Here is a 17000-nt window from a genome sequence, read left to right on the forward strand (position 1 = left end):
TTCCTTTTTCTCCCATTGTCTCCTTAAAAAACCCAATAAAACAACAACAAGAAAAACAAACACCCCAAAACACGATATAAGAGGCTTTTCCTGTTAATTGAACATCAGCAGTCATATTTTTTATGAAAATTGGGTTTGGTCAAAGAGATACCACTGCTGTCAAGGGAACTTGACTGCAAGTGAAGAGCTGCTGTGTTACACTGTCTCACTGGAGCATGGGTACAAAGCTTAGCATAAGGCCTTAAGATTAAAAAAAAAAGAAAAATAGGTGAAAGCAGCACTGTCATGAATTTGGTGAGAGACAAATTTTAAAACATTCTAAACATAGGGTAAGGTTAGTAGTCATTATGCTCTTATTCGTATTGAAAAGTTCCTGGGTTTGGGCCTTTCTGGAGAGTGGAGCTCAACCAGACAGGAGAAGGTAGTGGAAAGTTTACATCATGTTAATTGCTGATAAATACTGGTTTGGCTGCAGATATCAACACAGATGTTGTGTTGATCTTGTCAATACTGAAATAATAAATGAATCAAAACTTTCCCTGGTTTATATTTGTGTGTATGTTTCATGCTATAGGTTTCTCTCCAGTGTGCCTATATTATATAACCTTATGCCTATTATTTTTAAGCTTGGTCTTGAACGATTCCACAGTGTAGCAATCCTCGGATTTAATTCTCCAGAATGGTTCATCTCAGCTGTTGGAGCTGTTTTTGCTGGGTAAGATTTTTTTTTTTTTGGTTGGTTGGTTTTGGGGGAGGATTTGGGGATTTCTGGTTTGCTAGGTCTGGACATGTAACAAATCAGTGTTTGGTGTCATATCTTGGAAATTGTGGTGCAGCTTGATTAGCATGTTCAACAGCCTACTGGAGTCTCATAGCTTTCAGCATATCTGAAATAGTCCAGACACTCATAAATTGATCCTGTTTGCTATGGTCTTAACAGTGACAGTCACACAGAGGCTGTTGTACAGTATCTTATCACTGAAAGATGTAGGAAACAGATGAGACTCCCAGTTTTATATTAATGATATTTGTCTACAACAAGATATGTTCAAGTAGATGAAGTGGCAGATAAATATGAAATAGCTGTATTCCTTATGTCCTGATACCTGTTTATACAATTTAGATTTTACCTCTTAAGCTCTTTCTGTGCCAGTGAAATTCATATTGGTATCTGTGTGCAGCTTGAACACAAAAAGGATGTAAGTGGGTTTTTTACCGCTTCCTTAACTAACTCTCATGTAGCCTCAAGTGAGTTAAAATGCCGAATCCTAGCCTTTGGCATCTTAGAGTTCAGAGATTAGTTTTTGCAATATGGATCTACCAGAGAGATTCATGTATATCTGAATACTTGAAAAACATGACAGCTGTGCTGCTGTTTACTGCCACATCTTCATATTTTTTCACCTCTCATTGATCTTTGATTTATTGCTCTCTTTTTTGATGTGAAGTGCATGTATCTGTGATTGTGTGTATATTTGTATATACATTTTTGATACAGAGGAATTGTCACAGGAATATATACAACCAATTCTCCAGAAGCCTGCCACTACATTGCTCATGACAGCAAAACCAATATCATGGTTGTGGAAAATCGGAAACAATTGGACAAGATAATGCAGGTACAAGGTGGCTGAATGGTTACTTAAAAGCCATAATTTTTCCATTTCTCGATACTGTATTGGTCCCAAATACCATATGTGCTATCTGTATCGTGAAGCCTTTAATGGGAGTGGTGTTCTTCAGAAATTCGGTGTCTGGTGTTTGAGCTATTGGGTAACTAGCAGCTCTGTTCTCTACAGTGTCTGTGGCTCACATCTAAGCAGTTCTGATTCTCTCCAGCTGAGAGTTCACTGGCTGGTTCACTGCAAACTTACCTGGAAAAAAACATTTTGATCCCATGTTTATGATGTCACCACGTGATTCTGTTTGGAAAAGCACAGACCACTTGAATGGAAGAGATTAGGATGATGCAAGTATTTAAAGGCCTTCCATTTAAATAATGATGTTAGTGTTCAGAATTTCCTCTTTTCAAAATGTCATCTTTTTCTGCTTGTAAAATTGACCATTAAGGCTGCTGAATTTACTGCACTTTGGTAGCATGATGGTTGACGTGATACAGGCTGCAGCAAGAAAGGAGGCAGCTTTTTAAGTGAACAGCCACAATTTTCACAAAGCTCTTTGGCAGCTTTGAGTGGGTTTCTGCAAGGTTGCCAGATTGAAAAACCAACTTGACGGAAAGATCCCTGTTGCATGACTTGAAGGAGCACAGGGCAGCTCCCAAAGAAGGGCTTCTCTGTCAGTAAGATGTTGAGGGAGACCCATGACTGGAGAGGAGTCATCAAACTTGCACCAAATTGCACAGTTTGCTGAAGCAGAGGGGCCCTCCATGATGGAGTTTTCTTCCAAAGACATGTACCTGCTAGAGAGAAAATATCTGTGGATTTTGTTCAAATGTATTTCATATAAGTTATACGTTAATTGTCTTGTATTTTGTAGTTTTGTTTTAGATGCGATTTGGAGGAAGAGAATTTTTTTTTATAAGTATTCTGGAAAAGCAATCAATCAGACAAGCTTTCTTGCAGTGTCGCTGACTAAATACCAGGCTATGCTGTCACAAACATGGAGAAAAGACTAAACTGAAGAACTTGAGGGATTTGATTCATACGCATTTCAATCTAGAAAAAGAAAAGACAGCTCTGGCCAACACTGCTTAAACCAACTGAGGGTTTTTTGAAACTTTTTTTCTGGAAGAACCCTAAACTGAAATAATATTTCAATTGTTATCCTTCCAAGAAGGAAGCTGCATAATGGCTACCATCGAGCCACTGCTTTTGAACTAGTGCAGGTTGATCAAGTCAGTTCAGAATGTGATTAATTCAAAGGCATCTATGAGGCACTGGATCCCACCAAGCTCCGCAAAATGAATGCTCTGTGTGGGCCATGCAAAGCAGAGGAAGAGCTACTGAAAGCAGCAGCCATTGTTGTCTGCCTGTAAGCCTGCAGCTTTATATTTTTATTTATCCTTAAAATGCTCATATGGCTTCCTTTCCTTTTTTCTTTAAGAAGGAAGAACACTTTTTTTTTTTAGCAGTTTTTCCTGAGGGACTTCCTCTGGCCTAATTGGTAACCATAGCAGCTAGGGTCAGCTTCTAGCTTGACCTAGACTGTTCCTTGATGTACCCTTTGTTGCATTATGAAAAAGGATGCTGAGGAGCCATTTCTGATGGTTGGTTTTAAAATCTTTTGACTGAAAGTAGATTTTCCAGAGCAGAGTGTGTAGTGTTGTGTGTGTCTGCACACCCCCCCCCACCTTGTTGAGCTAATTGATTGTGAGTATAGGGGAGAATATTTGAGGGTCGAGGGAAATGGGAGGTTTCTTATGACTGTCAAGCTATTACAGTTTGGGCAGTATTTTAATGGGGAAAAAACCCAACCACACAAGGTATGAATAATTAATTTGTTTTAAAATCCAACAGATCTGGAATCGCTTGCCATACTTGAAAGCTGTTGTGCTATATAAGGACTCCATTCCAGAGAGACATCCAAATTTGTATACGGTATGTGAATGCTAGAACAGAGTTATAATTCATGCGGTATTATTTATTTGATGAATTTCTACTATGTGGAATGTCTACCATTTAGAATGCATTGCTGTGTTCCAGCAAACACATTCAAAAGCTTCATCAGCTTTTCTGTTTAATTTGCCTGTAACCTCATGTTTGATACTTGACGTTTAAAATTAGAGCTACCTTGCTTAACTGTCTGTCTTGTGTCTTCCTCGCTTTTTACTTGACTGGAGTAACAAAACACCTATAGGCTTCAGGTGGGAATGTGTACTCTCAAACCATTAAAAATAAAAGTTGTCCGCTGCTGCTAGTGAAAACTGAATTGTGGTTAGTTACACAGAATCCAAGAACATGAAAATGCTTGTACTTTACAGATGGTAGTTGCATTATGTTTGCACCAAATATTTCTGGTGATAGACAACAAATGAAGAGAAGTAACTATGGACTACACAGAGGAGCACGTTTTTTCAGTATATGTAGAATCTTTGTATCGCATGTTAAAAATAAAGTAGAAAAAGGGATAAAGCCAAGATCAGAAATTTGAGTGGTAGAAATCTAGCCTTTAAGAAATATAAGGACTTTAGGCAGAACAGATTTTTGTAAACATGTTATTCCAATATATTTAAAAAATATAACTGAAAATAGCTTAGTAAGAATACAAAAATTGGAGTTTTAAGTGGACTACAAATTATTGGATTCTGGACTGAAAAACTTCCACTGGGGGGAAAAAAGATATTAATGAAGAGTGAACAATGTGAAAGTATTTTAAAATATTTGTAAATTTGATACGTACTGGTATAGAGTCTGCCTTGCATCTCAGTACAAAAAAAAATATACAGGAATGATCTCATTATTTATATTTCTTAGTAAAAAGAATAAACGCTAGCAATTAATTCTGGAACAACATTCAGTTGCTGCAACCTAAATGCCTGAGAATTGATATATTTGAAAATACCCCTCTTCAGGTGTCGTGTTCAACACATTTTCTCAATGGAGAAGGGTAGCTGTGAGTGTCTGACAGTTGACATAGTTTGTTGTCTAAAGAAAAAATTAGAGATCAAATCACCAAAGGCAGAAATGATTGTTTATTAAGTTTGATGTAAAGCAAACCACCCGAACCACATGGCATTTGATAAAAGGGGTTTGTGTTGCAAGTTGACAGCTAATACATAATGAACAGTTGCTGCAGTAAGGGCAGAGCCCTAGTTCACCGGTCAGTGCGTGTTTCCAGAAGGCAAATGCAAAGTCAGTATGAGTGTGTGACTGTTTGTTTGTACCTTTCACACTCTGTGGAATGGGAACGCTGTCTGTTGCAGGTACTGTTCAGTAAACAAAGCCAAGGCAACAGATTCACAGTGGTTAACACATTCTAGTATGAGAATTCAGTAAGGTCAGGAAAACGGGAACAACTGCCAAGTCACATAGAAATAATTACATCCTTGACACCTCCAGGCTTTCCAGGAGCTAGGGAAACTGATGCAACCGTGTGCTGTGGGAAGGGATAGGATGTGACAAATCCTCTACTTGCTACAGAGCTGCACATCGTACTGTCTCTCTTTTTGAAGAGTTTCGGTTTGTTCAAAGAAAATATAAAACTGATGATTGGTAATTAGAAGAATCCTTAGGACAGTGTTGCCACCCAAAAAAAAGCAAGTCTAGGTGCCTCAGAGGCTAACTGTTGTAACCTTAGTAGCACACTGGCAATGGCAGAGGTCTGAAGGAAACGGTGAACTCCCTCTCAAGCACAGATTCTCCTTTTTTACCTCTGCTGTCCTTCACATCATCCTCTTTACTACTATGTGGTCCTAGGTATATGTCCAAGAAATCATTGGAGAATGGAGGTGCTGCATTTTGCATTTGAATGACACAGTTCTGTAGCACACGATGGATGATCTGATTCCAATGGGAAACTGACAGTGTGGTTATTGACTTAAAAACTAGTTTTCAGTTAGCATTGAAATCAATGGTACGCTTTGCAGCACATCAGATGCATGCAATAGAAGTATCTGGGAGCAATCAATATAACATAGAGTATCAGGTTCAGCATTCTTCTGGACCAATTTGTGTGCAACAAAAGTCCAGCATCATAAAAGGTTTAGCTCATTCTAGATTGAGCCAAATTTGGATGGAAGTTGTGACCAGCATCATATGCATTGTTTGCTATAAAATAGCAAATAATTTGGGCAAACATTCACACATCTAGATGATGATGCTTTTGCAAAGAAGCTTTCATCCAATTGCTTTATATTTATATTTCTATTTATATAGAGGAGAAGGAATCATCAATGGAATGCCACAAGTATACTCTTACTTAAAAAGGTACATCCAGATTCCTTTAAGTAAGACTCAAAATCATTCTAACAGTGTGAGTAACAGAATTTTAGCCTCTGTGACTTGTCCGTAGTATCCGTCTTGGAGGAGGAATAGTATTACCTTTCTCTTCTTAGACACTGAAAAGACTTATGGCAGCACAATTTTAGATAGCCTATTTACAGTTCACACATAACGGTCTAAGCTAGTCTTATCATACTTCTCACACAGGCAAGACCTGGCGAAACTTGCCTTGGAAACATATTCAGATCAAGGCACTGAATTTTTTTGTGGTTTTTGAGACTGATAAGGTACTGCATCTTTCCCACTTGTAAGAAGCCATTTGATATGCTGTTTTTTCTGTCATATGTTCTAGATGGAGGAGTTTTTGGAGTTGGGAGATGACATAACTGATACTACTTTGGATTATATTATTAACTCCCAAAAGCCAAATCAATGCTGTGTACTCATATACACATCCGGAACAACTGGGAAGCCAAAAGGAGCCATGCTGAGTCATGACAATGTATGTACTTTAGGGTCTTCCTTTAACATAAAAATAGCGAAGTATGAGGATATTTATTCCTGTATTTTGAAATGACTGGTGCATACTAGAGCCTTGAAATACTTTTGCTTTTGCAATGTGGATAGTGTACTAAAAAGCAATATTCAAAATGCAGCCGGCTGTTTCTGGTAAGTATAAGTATGGTAAAGAATGAAACTCCATTCAAACTAGCACTTCACCAGGTTGAACAGTTTATGAATATAATTTTTTTTATTCACTGGTTTTCTTATGACTTATAATGCATATTTTCGTAAATATGATTCACAGATTGCCATAAAGTCTCCCAGGTGATGTCACAGTTCATCTTAAAACAAACGAATCGTATGTATCAGCCAGCCACTATCAAAACAGCTTGATAGACTGCTTTTGTGAATTTAATTAAAACTAGGGGTGGATGTTTGGGATTTTTTAGCTTTGGCATTATTAGATTCCTGGACTTGGGTTTCTATATCTGTCACTGGAGGATAACGCAACTCTAGTGCGTAGTCCTGGTACTTAAAATAAATCTACCTGCATCATTGCAAACAGAAAATTTTCCAGTGATAGAGAAAAGCAAACTCATTTGCAAAAAGGACATTTCTCAGAGGTCTACTAGCAAAGATCTGGACTGTAGTTGTTTTGAGGTTTTATATATTTAAATTGTTTTAAGGTTGCTGAGGGGGAGTGGAAAGTGGTAGGGAGCTTTTCTGAACACGTAGACAATCTGTGAAAGGGCTGGTCTGAGTGGTGGCCTCTCCTCTTAAAATAATGCAGAAACTATTGCAGATGTGCACACTGTGAGAAGTAGGGAATCAGTACAGTAGTATCTGGAAGAGGAACATAGTCGACCTGATAGACAAAAAGACTGATCTGACGTTGCAAATCCTATGCTCTTCCATCTCAAAGGAGTCTGGTGTCATTTCCATGTTAGCTGCCAAACTATTCCTGGCTGCTGATCACAAACAGGCTATTTTTATGTTGATGAACGGTGGAAAACATGCCTTGCCTGTAACCGCGCTGCTGCCTTCTTTAGTCAAAAGATGTTTGTCACTGTCCATGTGCAAAATCAATGCTGAGTCAGTCATATATGCACCCACACAGATCTGCTGTGAGTGTGCCTGCTTGTTGTGAGGCTTGGAGGATAAGGAGGGTAAGCAATCAATGTAGCTACATCCCAAAGAGTTCCCATTCTGCCTATTGTGTAAGTCTCCTATAGCCACTTGTCCAAAGCTGCCATCTAAAGTTAGAGTGGCCTGGCCTGACAGCGTGCCGCTGCTTAAAAATCTCTCTTGAGAATCTGTATTTACTTAGACCAAACGTACACTCATACCTTCTAATTTATTAAAAAGAAAAGGAGCTGGCAGGAACATACTTTGGTAAGAGGTATTGCATGTGATTTGTATCTCTTCCCTGCCATCTTGAATAATCTCATTTCTGTGTCCTGCCCTGCACATTTTAGATTAGTCTCCTCTGAAAAAGAGCTGGGGGGGGTGGGGATTGTGTGTTTTTGTGGTGTTTTTTTTTTGCTGTGCACATATATATTCTGCCCTCCCATACCATCACATATATTTGTCTTCCATATGCTATGTTCTGATAACAAAGGTGTGCTTATCTAGCACCCTTGAACTGCATCTTCTGAGATAAAGTGGGAATTGGGAAGAAGGGGATAAACATACAGTTTCAGTAAGAAGTCAAACAGCACATCTTCAAAAATACTCATGTGTGCAGTGCTGCTCATGGCAGGAGGTGTGTGTGACTTGTGCACCATTGGGGTGAATATCCCAAAGGCTTCCAGAGGAGCAGAATATAGCTGCTGTATTCCTCATTAGTGCTTAGCCAGGTGATGATCAATACAAGGCAATGAGCTCGTTCTGATACTAAACTGTCCTGTGAGCGTACTGATGACTGAGTATTTTATTGTTCTTTTTTCAGGTAAACACATAGATGTAGCACTGGTGAAAAGTGCCAGCTTGATATAAAGTATGCACAGTAGGAGAGTTGCAAAAGAAAGGGCAGATCAATTTACTCCTTGTCCATCAAGCCCATGGCTGCCCGGCTCAGTGTGTCACTAGGGCGTGGGGAGTTGGTAGTGTTCATAGCCCAGTCAGGCAGCAGAAAGACTGCATTTACTTATGTTATCTGCAAGTCTATGTTGCTGCTAAGTTCATCTTGCTTTTGACTGAGTGTCCCCCAGGGAATTGACAGTCTGGTGTGCTGTCAAAGACTGCAGTGTCTTCAAGCAATTTCTGTGAGCACAGATTCTTCATATTTACATTAGCACAGCATGAGGATCCTTAAAAACGCACTGTACCTAATGTGTTTTATTGTTTATTTAAACAGATAACTTGGACATCAGCACATTGCAGCAGAGCAGGAGATATGCAACCTGCAGAGGTCCAACAGGAGTCTATAGTCAGTTATCTCCCACTCAGCCACATAGCTGCGCAGATCTATGACCTTTGGACTGGAATTAAATGGGGAGAGCAAGTTTACTTTGCTGAGCCAGATGCTCTAAAGGTATTTGTCTTGTATTGCACCTAATTAAGCTTGCACTTCTTCCTCTTAAACATCCCAAGGAGACAATATGGTCTTTGAAGAGATGCAGAAGATGAAGATTGAGAGTTCATTATTGTAAGAATTATGGAAAAATAAAATCCGTTAGACTTGTGATCCAGTGCTCTAGACTCCAGTTAAAATGTATAATCCAGATCCATAAGCTTCTAATAAGGCAGAAGAATATGCACCTAAAGCAAAAGAAGTATAAGCAATTTTTGGAGGAAGGGGAGGCAGAAGGAACTAAACCACTGTTGCGTTTTCATTCTTGTATACGTACTTCCCCTGACGTCAGAGCTGGCCCATGTTAGAGCGTATGTCTGAACTGAAGTAGGTTCAGCAGTCCTCCTTTATATCCTATATGTTGAGTGATGTTCTGTCTTGCATTGCAAGATGCAGCCTGCATCACCAAGCCTCTTTATCACTGCTGTGGACCTTTTGCAATGTTTTGAAATGATTTAATGATTTTTACAGGGCAGCTTGATCAACACTCTAAAAGAAGTGCAGCCAACATCTCACATGGGAGTTCCCCGAGTATGGGAGAAAATCATGGAGAAATTGAAGGATGCTTTTGCTCAGTCAGGATTTATGAAGAAGAAAATCCTGTCTTGGGCTATGTCACTTAGCTTAGAGAGAAACCTAAACAGCTCAAGCAGGTATGTATTATAATGAGTGAGATTTCCATCAACCTGAAAGTAGCTATCTGCTTGTAATAAACTATGAAGCATCAGTGAGACTCTTAAGTGTAAATGGGTAAAATTTGGCCTGGCAACACAACAAATATAATGCAAGAGGGAAGGTGTAGTTATCAATTACAGTAGGCTGATCTGAAACATAGGTGACTGTTAAAAGTGTCCCTCCATCCTCCCTGAGAACATACTACCACTAACACGTCCTCCAACTCTGTGTCTTCTGTGAATTGAACTGGTTAGTTTTCAGCTGGGAGAGTTCCCTGATGCAGTGCACTTGTGCAAGCGCTAGTTACTGGTGTGAGAAAAGGGCATGAATTCGGACGAGGTGCATGAGAGGGGGGAAAACTTTGGAGGGCAGCCCAGACAGACTGGCTTATGACAGTTTGGGGTATGCACTATGTGAGTAAGAACATTTTATCTCCACATAGAAACTCAGGGATACCCCCAATAAATTCCCTGAGCTTTAGGTACATTATCTCTGTTCTGAATAACATTGGTGTTTTTCTCTGCAAGATTGCCCAGGTAAAGACTGTTGTATAAATCCAAGTATTAACTTAATTCACAATCCTTTCCTGTTCCAAAATTCTTTAAAGTATGATATAATGAAGGGTGAAATTGCTTACAGAAAATGGTATTCCAGAAGATCATGCAGTGGTACTGCTTTGCTTGTTTGATAATTCAGCTCCTCAGGTCCTGCAAATTTCAGATTGTAGTGGTATACATTCTGAGACACATTTAACTGATAAAGAATCAGGAATACAAGAGCTCTGTTTTATACAATATGTTTTTATAGATTCTTTATGTATTTTCTGTATTCAGACACCTCAAGAATTGGGCAATGAAAGACAACAATAAATAGAAAAAGGACAAATATGTAACCTGTTCTTCCTGATGTCAACAGCTAAAACCAAATAGCAAATACATCTCCAAACAAACTTTGTGTCTGGTTTTGTTTTGGCAATTTCATAGGTTTCTGTGGCTTATTGTCTCCTCTTGTGTGTTTTGTACTCAGCAGTGATTTAAAGCAGTTCTGGACGAGGTTAGCAGACTACTTAGTGCTTGCAAAAATACGCAATGCACTAGGCTTTTCCTCCTGTCAGAAGCACTTTTCGGGTGCTGCTCCTCTTAATACAGAAACACTGTATTTCTTCCTGGGTCTGAACATCACCCTGTATGAGGCCTACGGGATGAGTGAGACCACAGGCCCCCATTGCCTATCTGGGCCCTATATTTACAGGCAGCACAGGTAACAACTTGTTTGTTTGTTTTTGATATGGTATGTTTTGTTATATCTCTGAGAAGAGTATTAATTAATATTCTATAGCTTTCAAATAGTTGCAGCAGGGTGTTATTCACAGTCACTAATATTTTGGTAGGTTTAGGGATTTGGTGTGTTAGATGTCTTATCAGTAGTATGTTTAATATTTCTGTGCTCCTTGCATTATTTTTTTTTCCTGCTTTTCTCCGATAGCTGTGGTAAGCCAGTACCTGGCTGCAGAGTGAAACTGGTGGACGAAGATACAGAAGGCAACGGAGAAATCTGTTTCTGGGGAAGGACTGTTTTCATGGGTTATTTAAATATGGAAGACAAAACAAAAGAAGCCTTTGATGAGGATGGGTGGCTGCATTCTGGAGATCTAGGAAAACTAGACAAGGATGGCTTTCTCTATGTGACTGGAAGAATTAAAGGTAATAAGCAAAATCTTGCTCCATGTTTGTGGTAACTGTTCAGCGCTGTTTGGTCACATGTCAGGTGTGGCCTGTCAAATTAAGGGTCTTTACTCTAATGCCGGGAGCATTGACCTAGCAGGAAGGTAAAATAAACTTTCTTATGAGGAAACCATGGTGCTCCCTGTTTGGGAAAGGTTTCTCTCTAGTCTGTAATAGGTGGATATGATTCAGTTCCTACCGTGAGGCTTTTTATCTCCCAGACCTTTACTCAGTATTAATTACAATTCGTAATATAAAATTATAATGCAGGCTTAATGTGTCTCCTTCGATTCTAATGATCCATTAAGCTGTCCAGTCTCTCTTTGTATCTTGCTAAGTTGTCTTAATAGCACGTTAGAATGTTTAGATAGTGTCAAGAGACAATCCTCTGTTATATAAAAGTTATTGCTGTAGGTCAGAGCTAGGTTCCTCTAATGCTGTAGGTGATGTGTTTGCAGAGACTAGTATTGAAGCTTGAGAGCAGAAGGGAAAGTTAAAGCGAAAGCAATACATTAGGTATTATTACAGTACATAGTTTGAAGTCTCACCTGAGTAAGACTGGTCGCTTGCTTGGAAGCTTTTTTAATGATTCATATGCAGGAAGTGGGATTGGTCGGAGTCTAGATGTAACTAAAGAAGACTTAAAAATTGAGTAACTATCATCTTAGAATATGTGATGAATCACTAGGGAGATAACACAGATGAGTGAATTTGTCATAGGATGACATAGTGTCCTGTTAGGAATCAGGGCTTAGGTAGATACTATTAATAGCCTGCACCAAATGCAGCTATCTTGATTTTTAACTTGCTTCCTTACCTGATTCATTTTCCTTTAGCACAGCAGTTAGCAACTTCTAGTTTCATTCTGTCATAAAGTTTGTGTTTCGCTTAAATCTTCCTTGATTGCTGAACTAATAACAATTACTCTAAATTACAGGACAGGTACATCATCTGGGATAAAATAACTGTCGAGTTTTAAATCCAAGTCCAAATAAGGTAAAACCTGATACAGAAGGTAGCAAAGAAGATTATCTTCTAGTGACTGAAACAGGACTTCTTCCTTTGGTTCTGTGGGTCTTAAGAGTTTTAGGATTCATTAACTGTAAAGCACAGAGATGTAGCTAGGGAAGCCCATGCAGGGGGAGTATTTGTAGAGGTATGGAAGAAGTTGTTACAATTATTATAGTGGTCTGGATCAGCTGGGAAAAAGCTAACATCTCAGACAACGAGTGCCAGAGAGATTGCTAGAGGATCTAAGACAAAGACAGGACTAAGGCAAAAGGAGAGTGGAATGAAAAGAAGAAATAGACCTAGACAAGTTTGGATACAGAACTAACTTTGGCATGTATTTGTGGTTTGACAAGTCTCTCATTCTATAAACAGTACTTGTGCTTCCTCAGATATGTGCAGTGCATTGACTAGGGAGAGAAATAATTTTTATAGTTATGAGATCAATGCCTACTCCATACTGGAAGGTTGAGTATAAACTGGAAGTTATTTCTCATCGTAGTTCTCATGGAGCAGTAGAGATGGTAGGGCCCGAACCTGTGAATGCTGAAAGGGTGCTACATTCCCTTGATTGTATCTAAATTCCTCAAGTTTATCGCTGACAAGGAATCAGGTACCAACCGAATCCTTAACACACACCATCAACTGCATTATTACACAAAGGACTGGTATACCATTTGTCTGCATTATTTGTAGAAGCATGTTCTGAAATGCTGCCGAGGCTATTATTTGAGGACAGGGAGAAGTCACCAGTGTAATGAAAGCAGAGAGCTGGAATTTACTTAAATAATACTCAAACTCCAGTGAATATATGTATTATACTTCAGAACAAATGCATTCAAATAAAAATGCACATCTCTACCCTTGTTTACAAACCTTAAAAATATTAAGATTCTACTGTGTCATTATATTCCCCTCTTGTCAAAAGTAGGGCAGGAATCGCCACTTCCGCTGCAGACTTCCTCTCAGATCTTTACTTCCTCCTCACTCTCCTCTCCCTTCTTCCCATGTTGCTTTTATGGAGCCTTCCTGCAGTAGTAACTTGGCTTTGTCTGACCCCTCTTGGTGGCTTTAAGAATTAGTTTTAATCATGATAACAAGGACTTGCTTTTTTTTTTTGAGATAGCAACAGTGAAATAGAGAGTCAATCCCATGCTAATTTGGAAGAGGTGATTGCTCCCAGAAAAATTCCCGATTATGAAACACTGCCTTGAGAAAAATTAACCTGTTTCTGGATTATGTAAAAATTATCTGGAGCAAGTATGTTGTACTGAGGAAGAACTGAGAACTTGAGCCCATATTTGAAAAATACTAGCATTTTTATTTGGAAGATGATTAATTAATAGGCTTTATTCTCTTTGAAAACATTTGGAAAAGTTTTATTCTTTATGTCAGAATAAGAAAGGTGAGTCGATCCAGAGATTAACCCGATTTTCAGATTTTATTTGAATTCAATTAATAGCCTTTCTTTTTTGCCTAGATTTGATTATTACAGCTGGAGGTGAAAATGTGCCTCCAATTCCAATTGAAGATGCTGTTAAAAAAGAACTCCCGATTGTTAGTAATGCTATGGTGATTGGAGACAAGAAGAAGTTTTTGTCAATGTTGCTGACCCTAAAGGTACACCAGTTTAATACTGATTTCAGTGAAATTATACATCTGCACCTAACAAAACAAGAAGAATTTTGAACTGTTTGTAAAAAGACCCAAAATTAGATAGGAGGATGTTAGTGGGGAAAAATATATAGCAACTACAGACTGAATCCTGATGGTCTAAACTTCTCATGATTAGCCGATCTAGTAAATCGCTACATGTTTACCGCTGTTTCTCCTATACATATAATAAGACCTATTGTTTTTATTTAAATGTGGATTTTTAATTAAGAAATGTTGAAAGAATGAGAAGTCTCTGTAATGGAGCACAATTAATAGCTTTTATTCTTGCAGATGAGCAAAGACAACAAATGTTTCTGTTAGGGGCAAAATCAGTTTCTAGCAGAAACTTTCCAACAGAAGCAGACTTTCCAACAGAAACATTTCTCTACAATTTCTTGTGTTCATATAACGCAAGGATGACTGTAGAACAAAACAACGAATAGCTTTGCTGTGCTATATGCTTCAACTGAGAAATAGCTTTTTTCTAAAATATTTGCACTTCATGTTTGTACATCAATAGTGAATGACCCTTTAGTTTTTCTCAAGTTGTTTACGTCTGACTGATACTCCCTATCTTACAGGTATAATAGAAATACTAATTATAAGAAGTCTAACTTCAAAGAATGCTTCTATCTCAAGCTGTTTACATTACACCACAGTAGTTCAATTTAATGATGAGCTAAGTGTTTCCCTGTAACAATGGAGTAATTTGGAAAATATGGTAGAAATTCAAGGTCTATAGACGGACTTTATTGCCTGATTCATTGACACATTTTAAGTCTGTTCATGTTATCTGCATATAAGCCAAAAATAATTGCATTTGGTAGCCAAGTGGAAAGAAAAGCACTATTATCTGTAAGTGTTTCTGCTTTTTAAGGCTTACAGAATGTTTAGGTGTTGCTGCTGAGCCTTCTTGATTCTTAATAGTTGGGGAGGACCTGATCAGAGAAACATTTAATGCCTTGTGAAAGTGAGCATATGATGATTCACTGCATTTGATATTTTAGAGCGTGCTGGACCCAGATACATCTGATCCCACTGACATTCTCACTGATGAAGCTAGAGACTTCTGCCAGAAGACTGGCAGTAAAGCCACTAAAGTATCAGAGATTGTAGCTACAAGAGACCAGGCGATCTACCAGGCCATTCAGGAGGGGATCGACAAAGTTAACATGAATGCTACTAATAGGGTTCATTGTATTCAAAAATGGATAGTGCTGCCAAGAGATTTTTCCATTTCTGGGGGAGAACTAGGTAAGACTTACTGATTTATATTGAGGTATACACACAGTAAAGAGGCTGCTGATCTAAGAGCATTCAAATACAGTTTTGTATGCCAAATTCTGGGTTACAGCCACTAGAGGGAAAGTAAAAAAATGTTGTGCAGCATGTGTTAAAGAATACAAAAATCAGACATTTTGCTGTGTACATATATATCAATCTCTACTCATTTACAAGTACAGCTCTATAGATAAATTTCAGATTGCTTTGGGCAATTAAACAAACAATTCTGGTTAATTCCTTGTGCACTACAGTATTAATAATTTCCAGTAATAATGCTGAAAATTTCCCATTAAAGAAAAGAGAGAAGCAAGACAGTGAAAGCCTGACCGCAGAGCCCCAAGCACATTACCAGGCTCTTTGAATAAACTGGGAATTGTTTAAAAGCTTTCAAAAACACCCCCCCCCCCTTTTTTTTTTTTAATGAAAAAAATATAGTAGTCATCACCCTCTTACCTGCAGCTCCCTTTGAAGTCCTTATGCTTATGTGGAAGCAACCTTACATGCCACGCTTGCTTCTCACTTTTAGCAGGAATCTACACTTGCAGAGTGGGAGATGTTCTTCCAAACAGGCTCTTCAATAGAAAATCTTAGGAACCAAAGCTCAAACTGAGTAGGAGTTTTTGTTCCTATTTCTGCTATTGTGACTAACTTCCTCTTTTAAGGTCCAACAATGAAGTTAAAACGGCTCACCGTGCTTGAGAAATACAGACATGAAGTAGACTCCTTCTATGAAGAATAAGAAGTCTTTCATCCAAGCATTAGGAAAGATTTGTGAGCTAAAGAAAGTATTTCCTAATCAAAAGCATTAACAAAGATTTATGCTTGTTCTGGTTTTGTAGTCTGTTGAACTGAACCACTAGAAAACTGCTGTTAATTTAGTTGTTCCTGATGCTGATCCTTTGTCTTCTTTCTACAAAAGTATCTACACAGTGTGTCTGTGTTCTAATACTGTTTTTACTTTATGCCCTAAATGATTAAGATTAAAAAAATCCTCTTGTGTTGTATAAAGCGGGTTTAAGTACACACAATTTTTTTTTTATAGTTATTTTCCTTTATTATTTTTTTTCTTCTATGGGACATCTCCTGTAGCTCCTGATATAATTTGGTAGATCAGTAGTTAGAACTGCTTAGTGAAACTGTTTATCCACTCCAGTGATAAAGATAATTATTAAAAAAAAAAAATCAAAAGGGATTTTTTCCCCCCCTCCCAGAGAAGAGTTTATTTTTGTTCACTAAAACAACATTTCAGAACCTAACGACGCTCCTCTTCCATTTTTACAGTGGCTATAATTCAGACTTTTGTGAAAACAGCAACTCATCATTTCTTAAATCCATGTTCAAATAAGCATTACTATTTCTCCTAAAAACAAATAATCAAAAATGTTGAGGGAATAGCTACCTAAGACTGAAAGACAAAGTGGCAAATGCAGCTGCTCTCACATTAAACTGCTATTTAGAACAAAAACTTCTTTAAAATTGTTTAAAGCACTTTTTTTTTTTTTTTAAGCAAAAGAGTTTAGAAGCAATGTTTGTCAATGTGTATCTGCATATTTCAATATTCACATTGTACTAATTCTGACAAGTGTGAGTTGCCTTTCTCCTTCGTCTTATAAAAAAAAACATGTTATGTGAAGGACATACTTGACTTGACTTGTATAAAGGGTTTGCTGTTAGTAA

The 17000-nt window shown here is 38.1% G+C and overlaps 1 protein-coding gene across 1 annotated transcript in view; it reads left to right on the forward strand.

Moving 5' to 3' along the window:
* Positions 1 to 17000, forward strand: part of ACSBG1 (acyl-CoA synthetase bubblegum family member 1) — a gene marked incomplete at its 5' end in the record, with an annotated part of 111992 nt that overhangs the window by 18179 nt on the left and 76813 nt on the right. The window contains 11 exons of the mRNA XM_082488943.1: positions 627 to 715; positions 1499 to 1619; positions 3477 to 3557; positions 6253 to 6402; positions 8761 to 8937; positions 9448 to 9629; positions 10678 to 10911; positions 11137 to 11354; positions 13864 to 14003; positions 15047 to 15293; positions 15986 to 16059. Of these exons, the coding sequence (XP_082345069.1) occupies positions 627 to 715; positions 1499 to 1619; positions 3477 to 3557; positions 6253 to 6402; positions 8761 to 8937; positions 9448 to 9629; positions 10678 to 10911; positions 11137 to 11354; positions 13864 to 14003; positions 15047 to 15293; positions 15986 to 16059 (1713 nt within the window). The remainder of the gene's footprint in view (positions 1 to 626; positions 716 to 1498; positions 1620 to 3476; positions 3558 to 6252; positions 6403 to 8760; positions 8938 to 9447; positions 9630 to 10677; positions 10912 to 11136; positions 11355 to 13863; positions 14004 to 15046; positions 15294 to 15985; positions 16060 to 17000) is intronic.

Source organism: Vanellus vanellus, assembly GCF_965231255.1.
Source record: "Vanellus vanellus genome assembly, chromosome: 11".
Lineage (NCBI taxonomy): Eukaryota > Metazoa > Chordata > Aves > Charadriiformes > Charadriidae > Vanellus > Vanellus vanellus.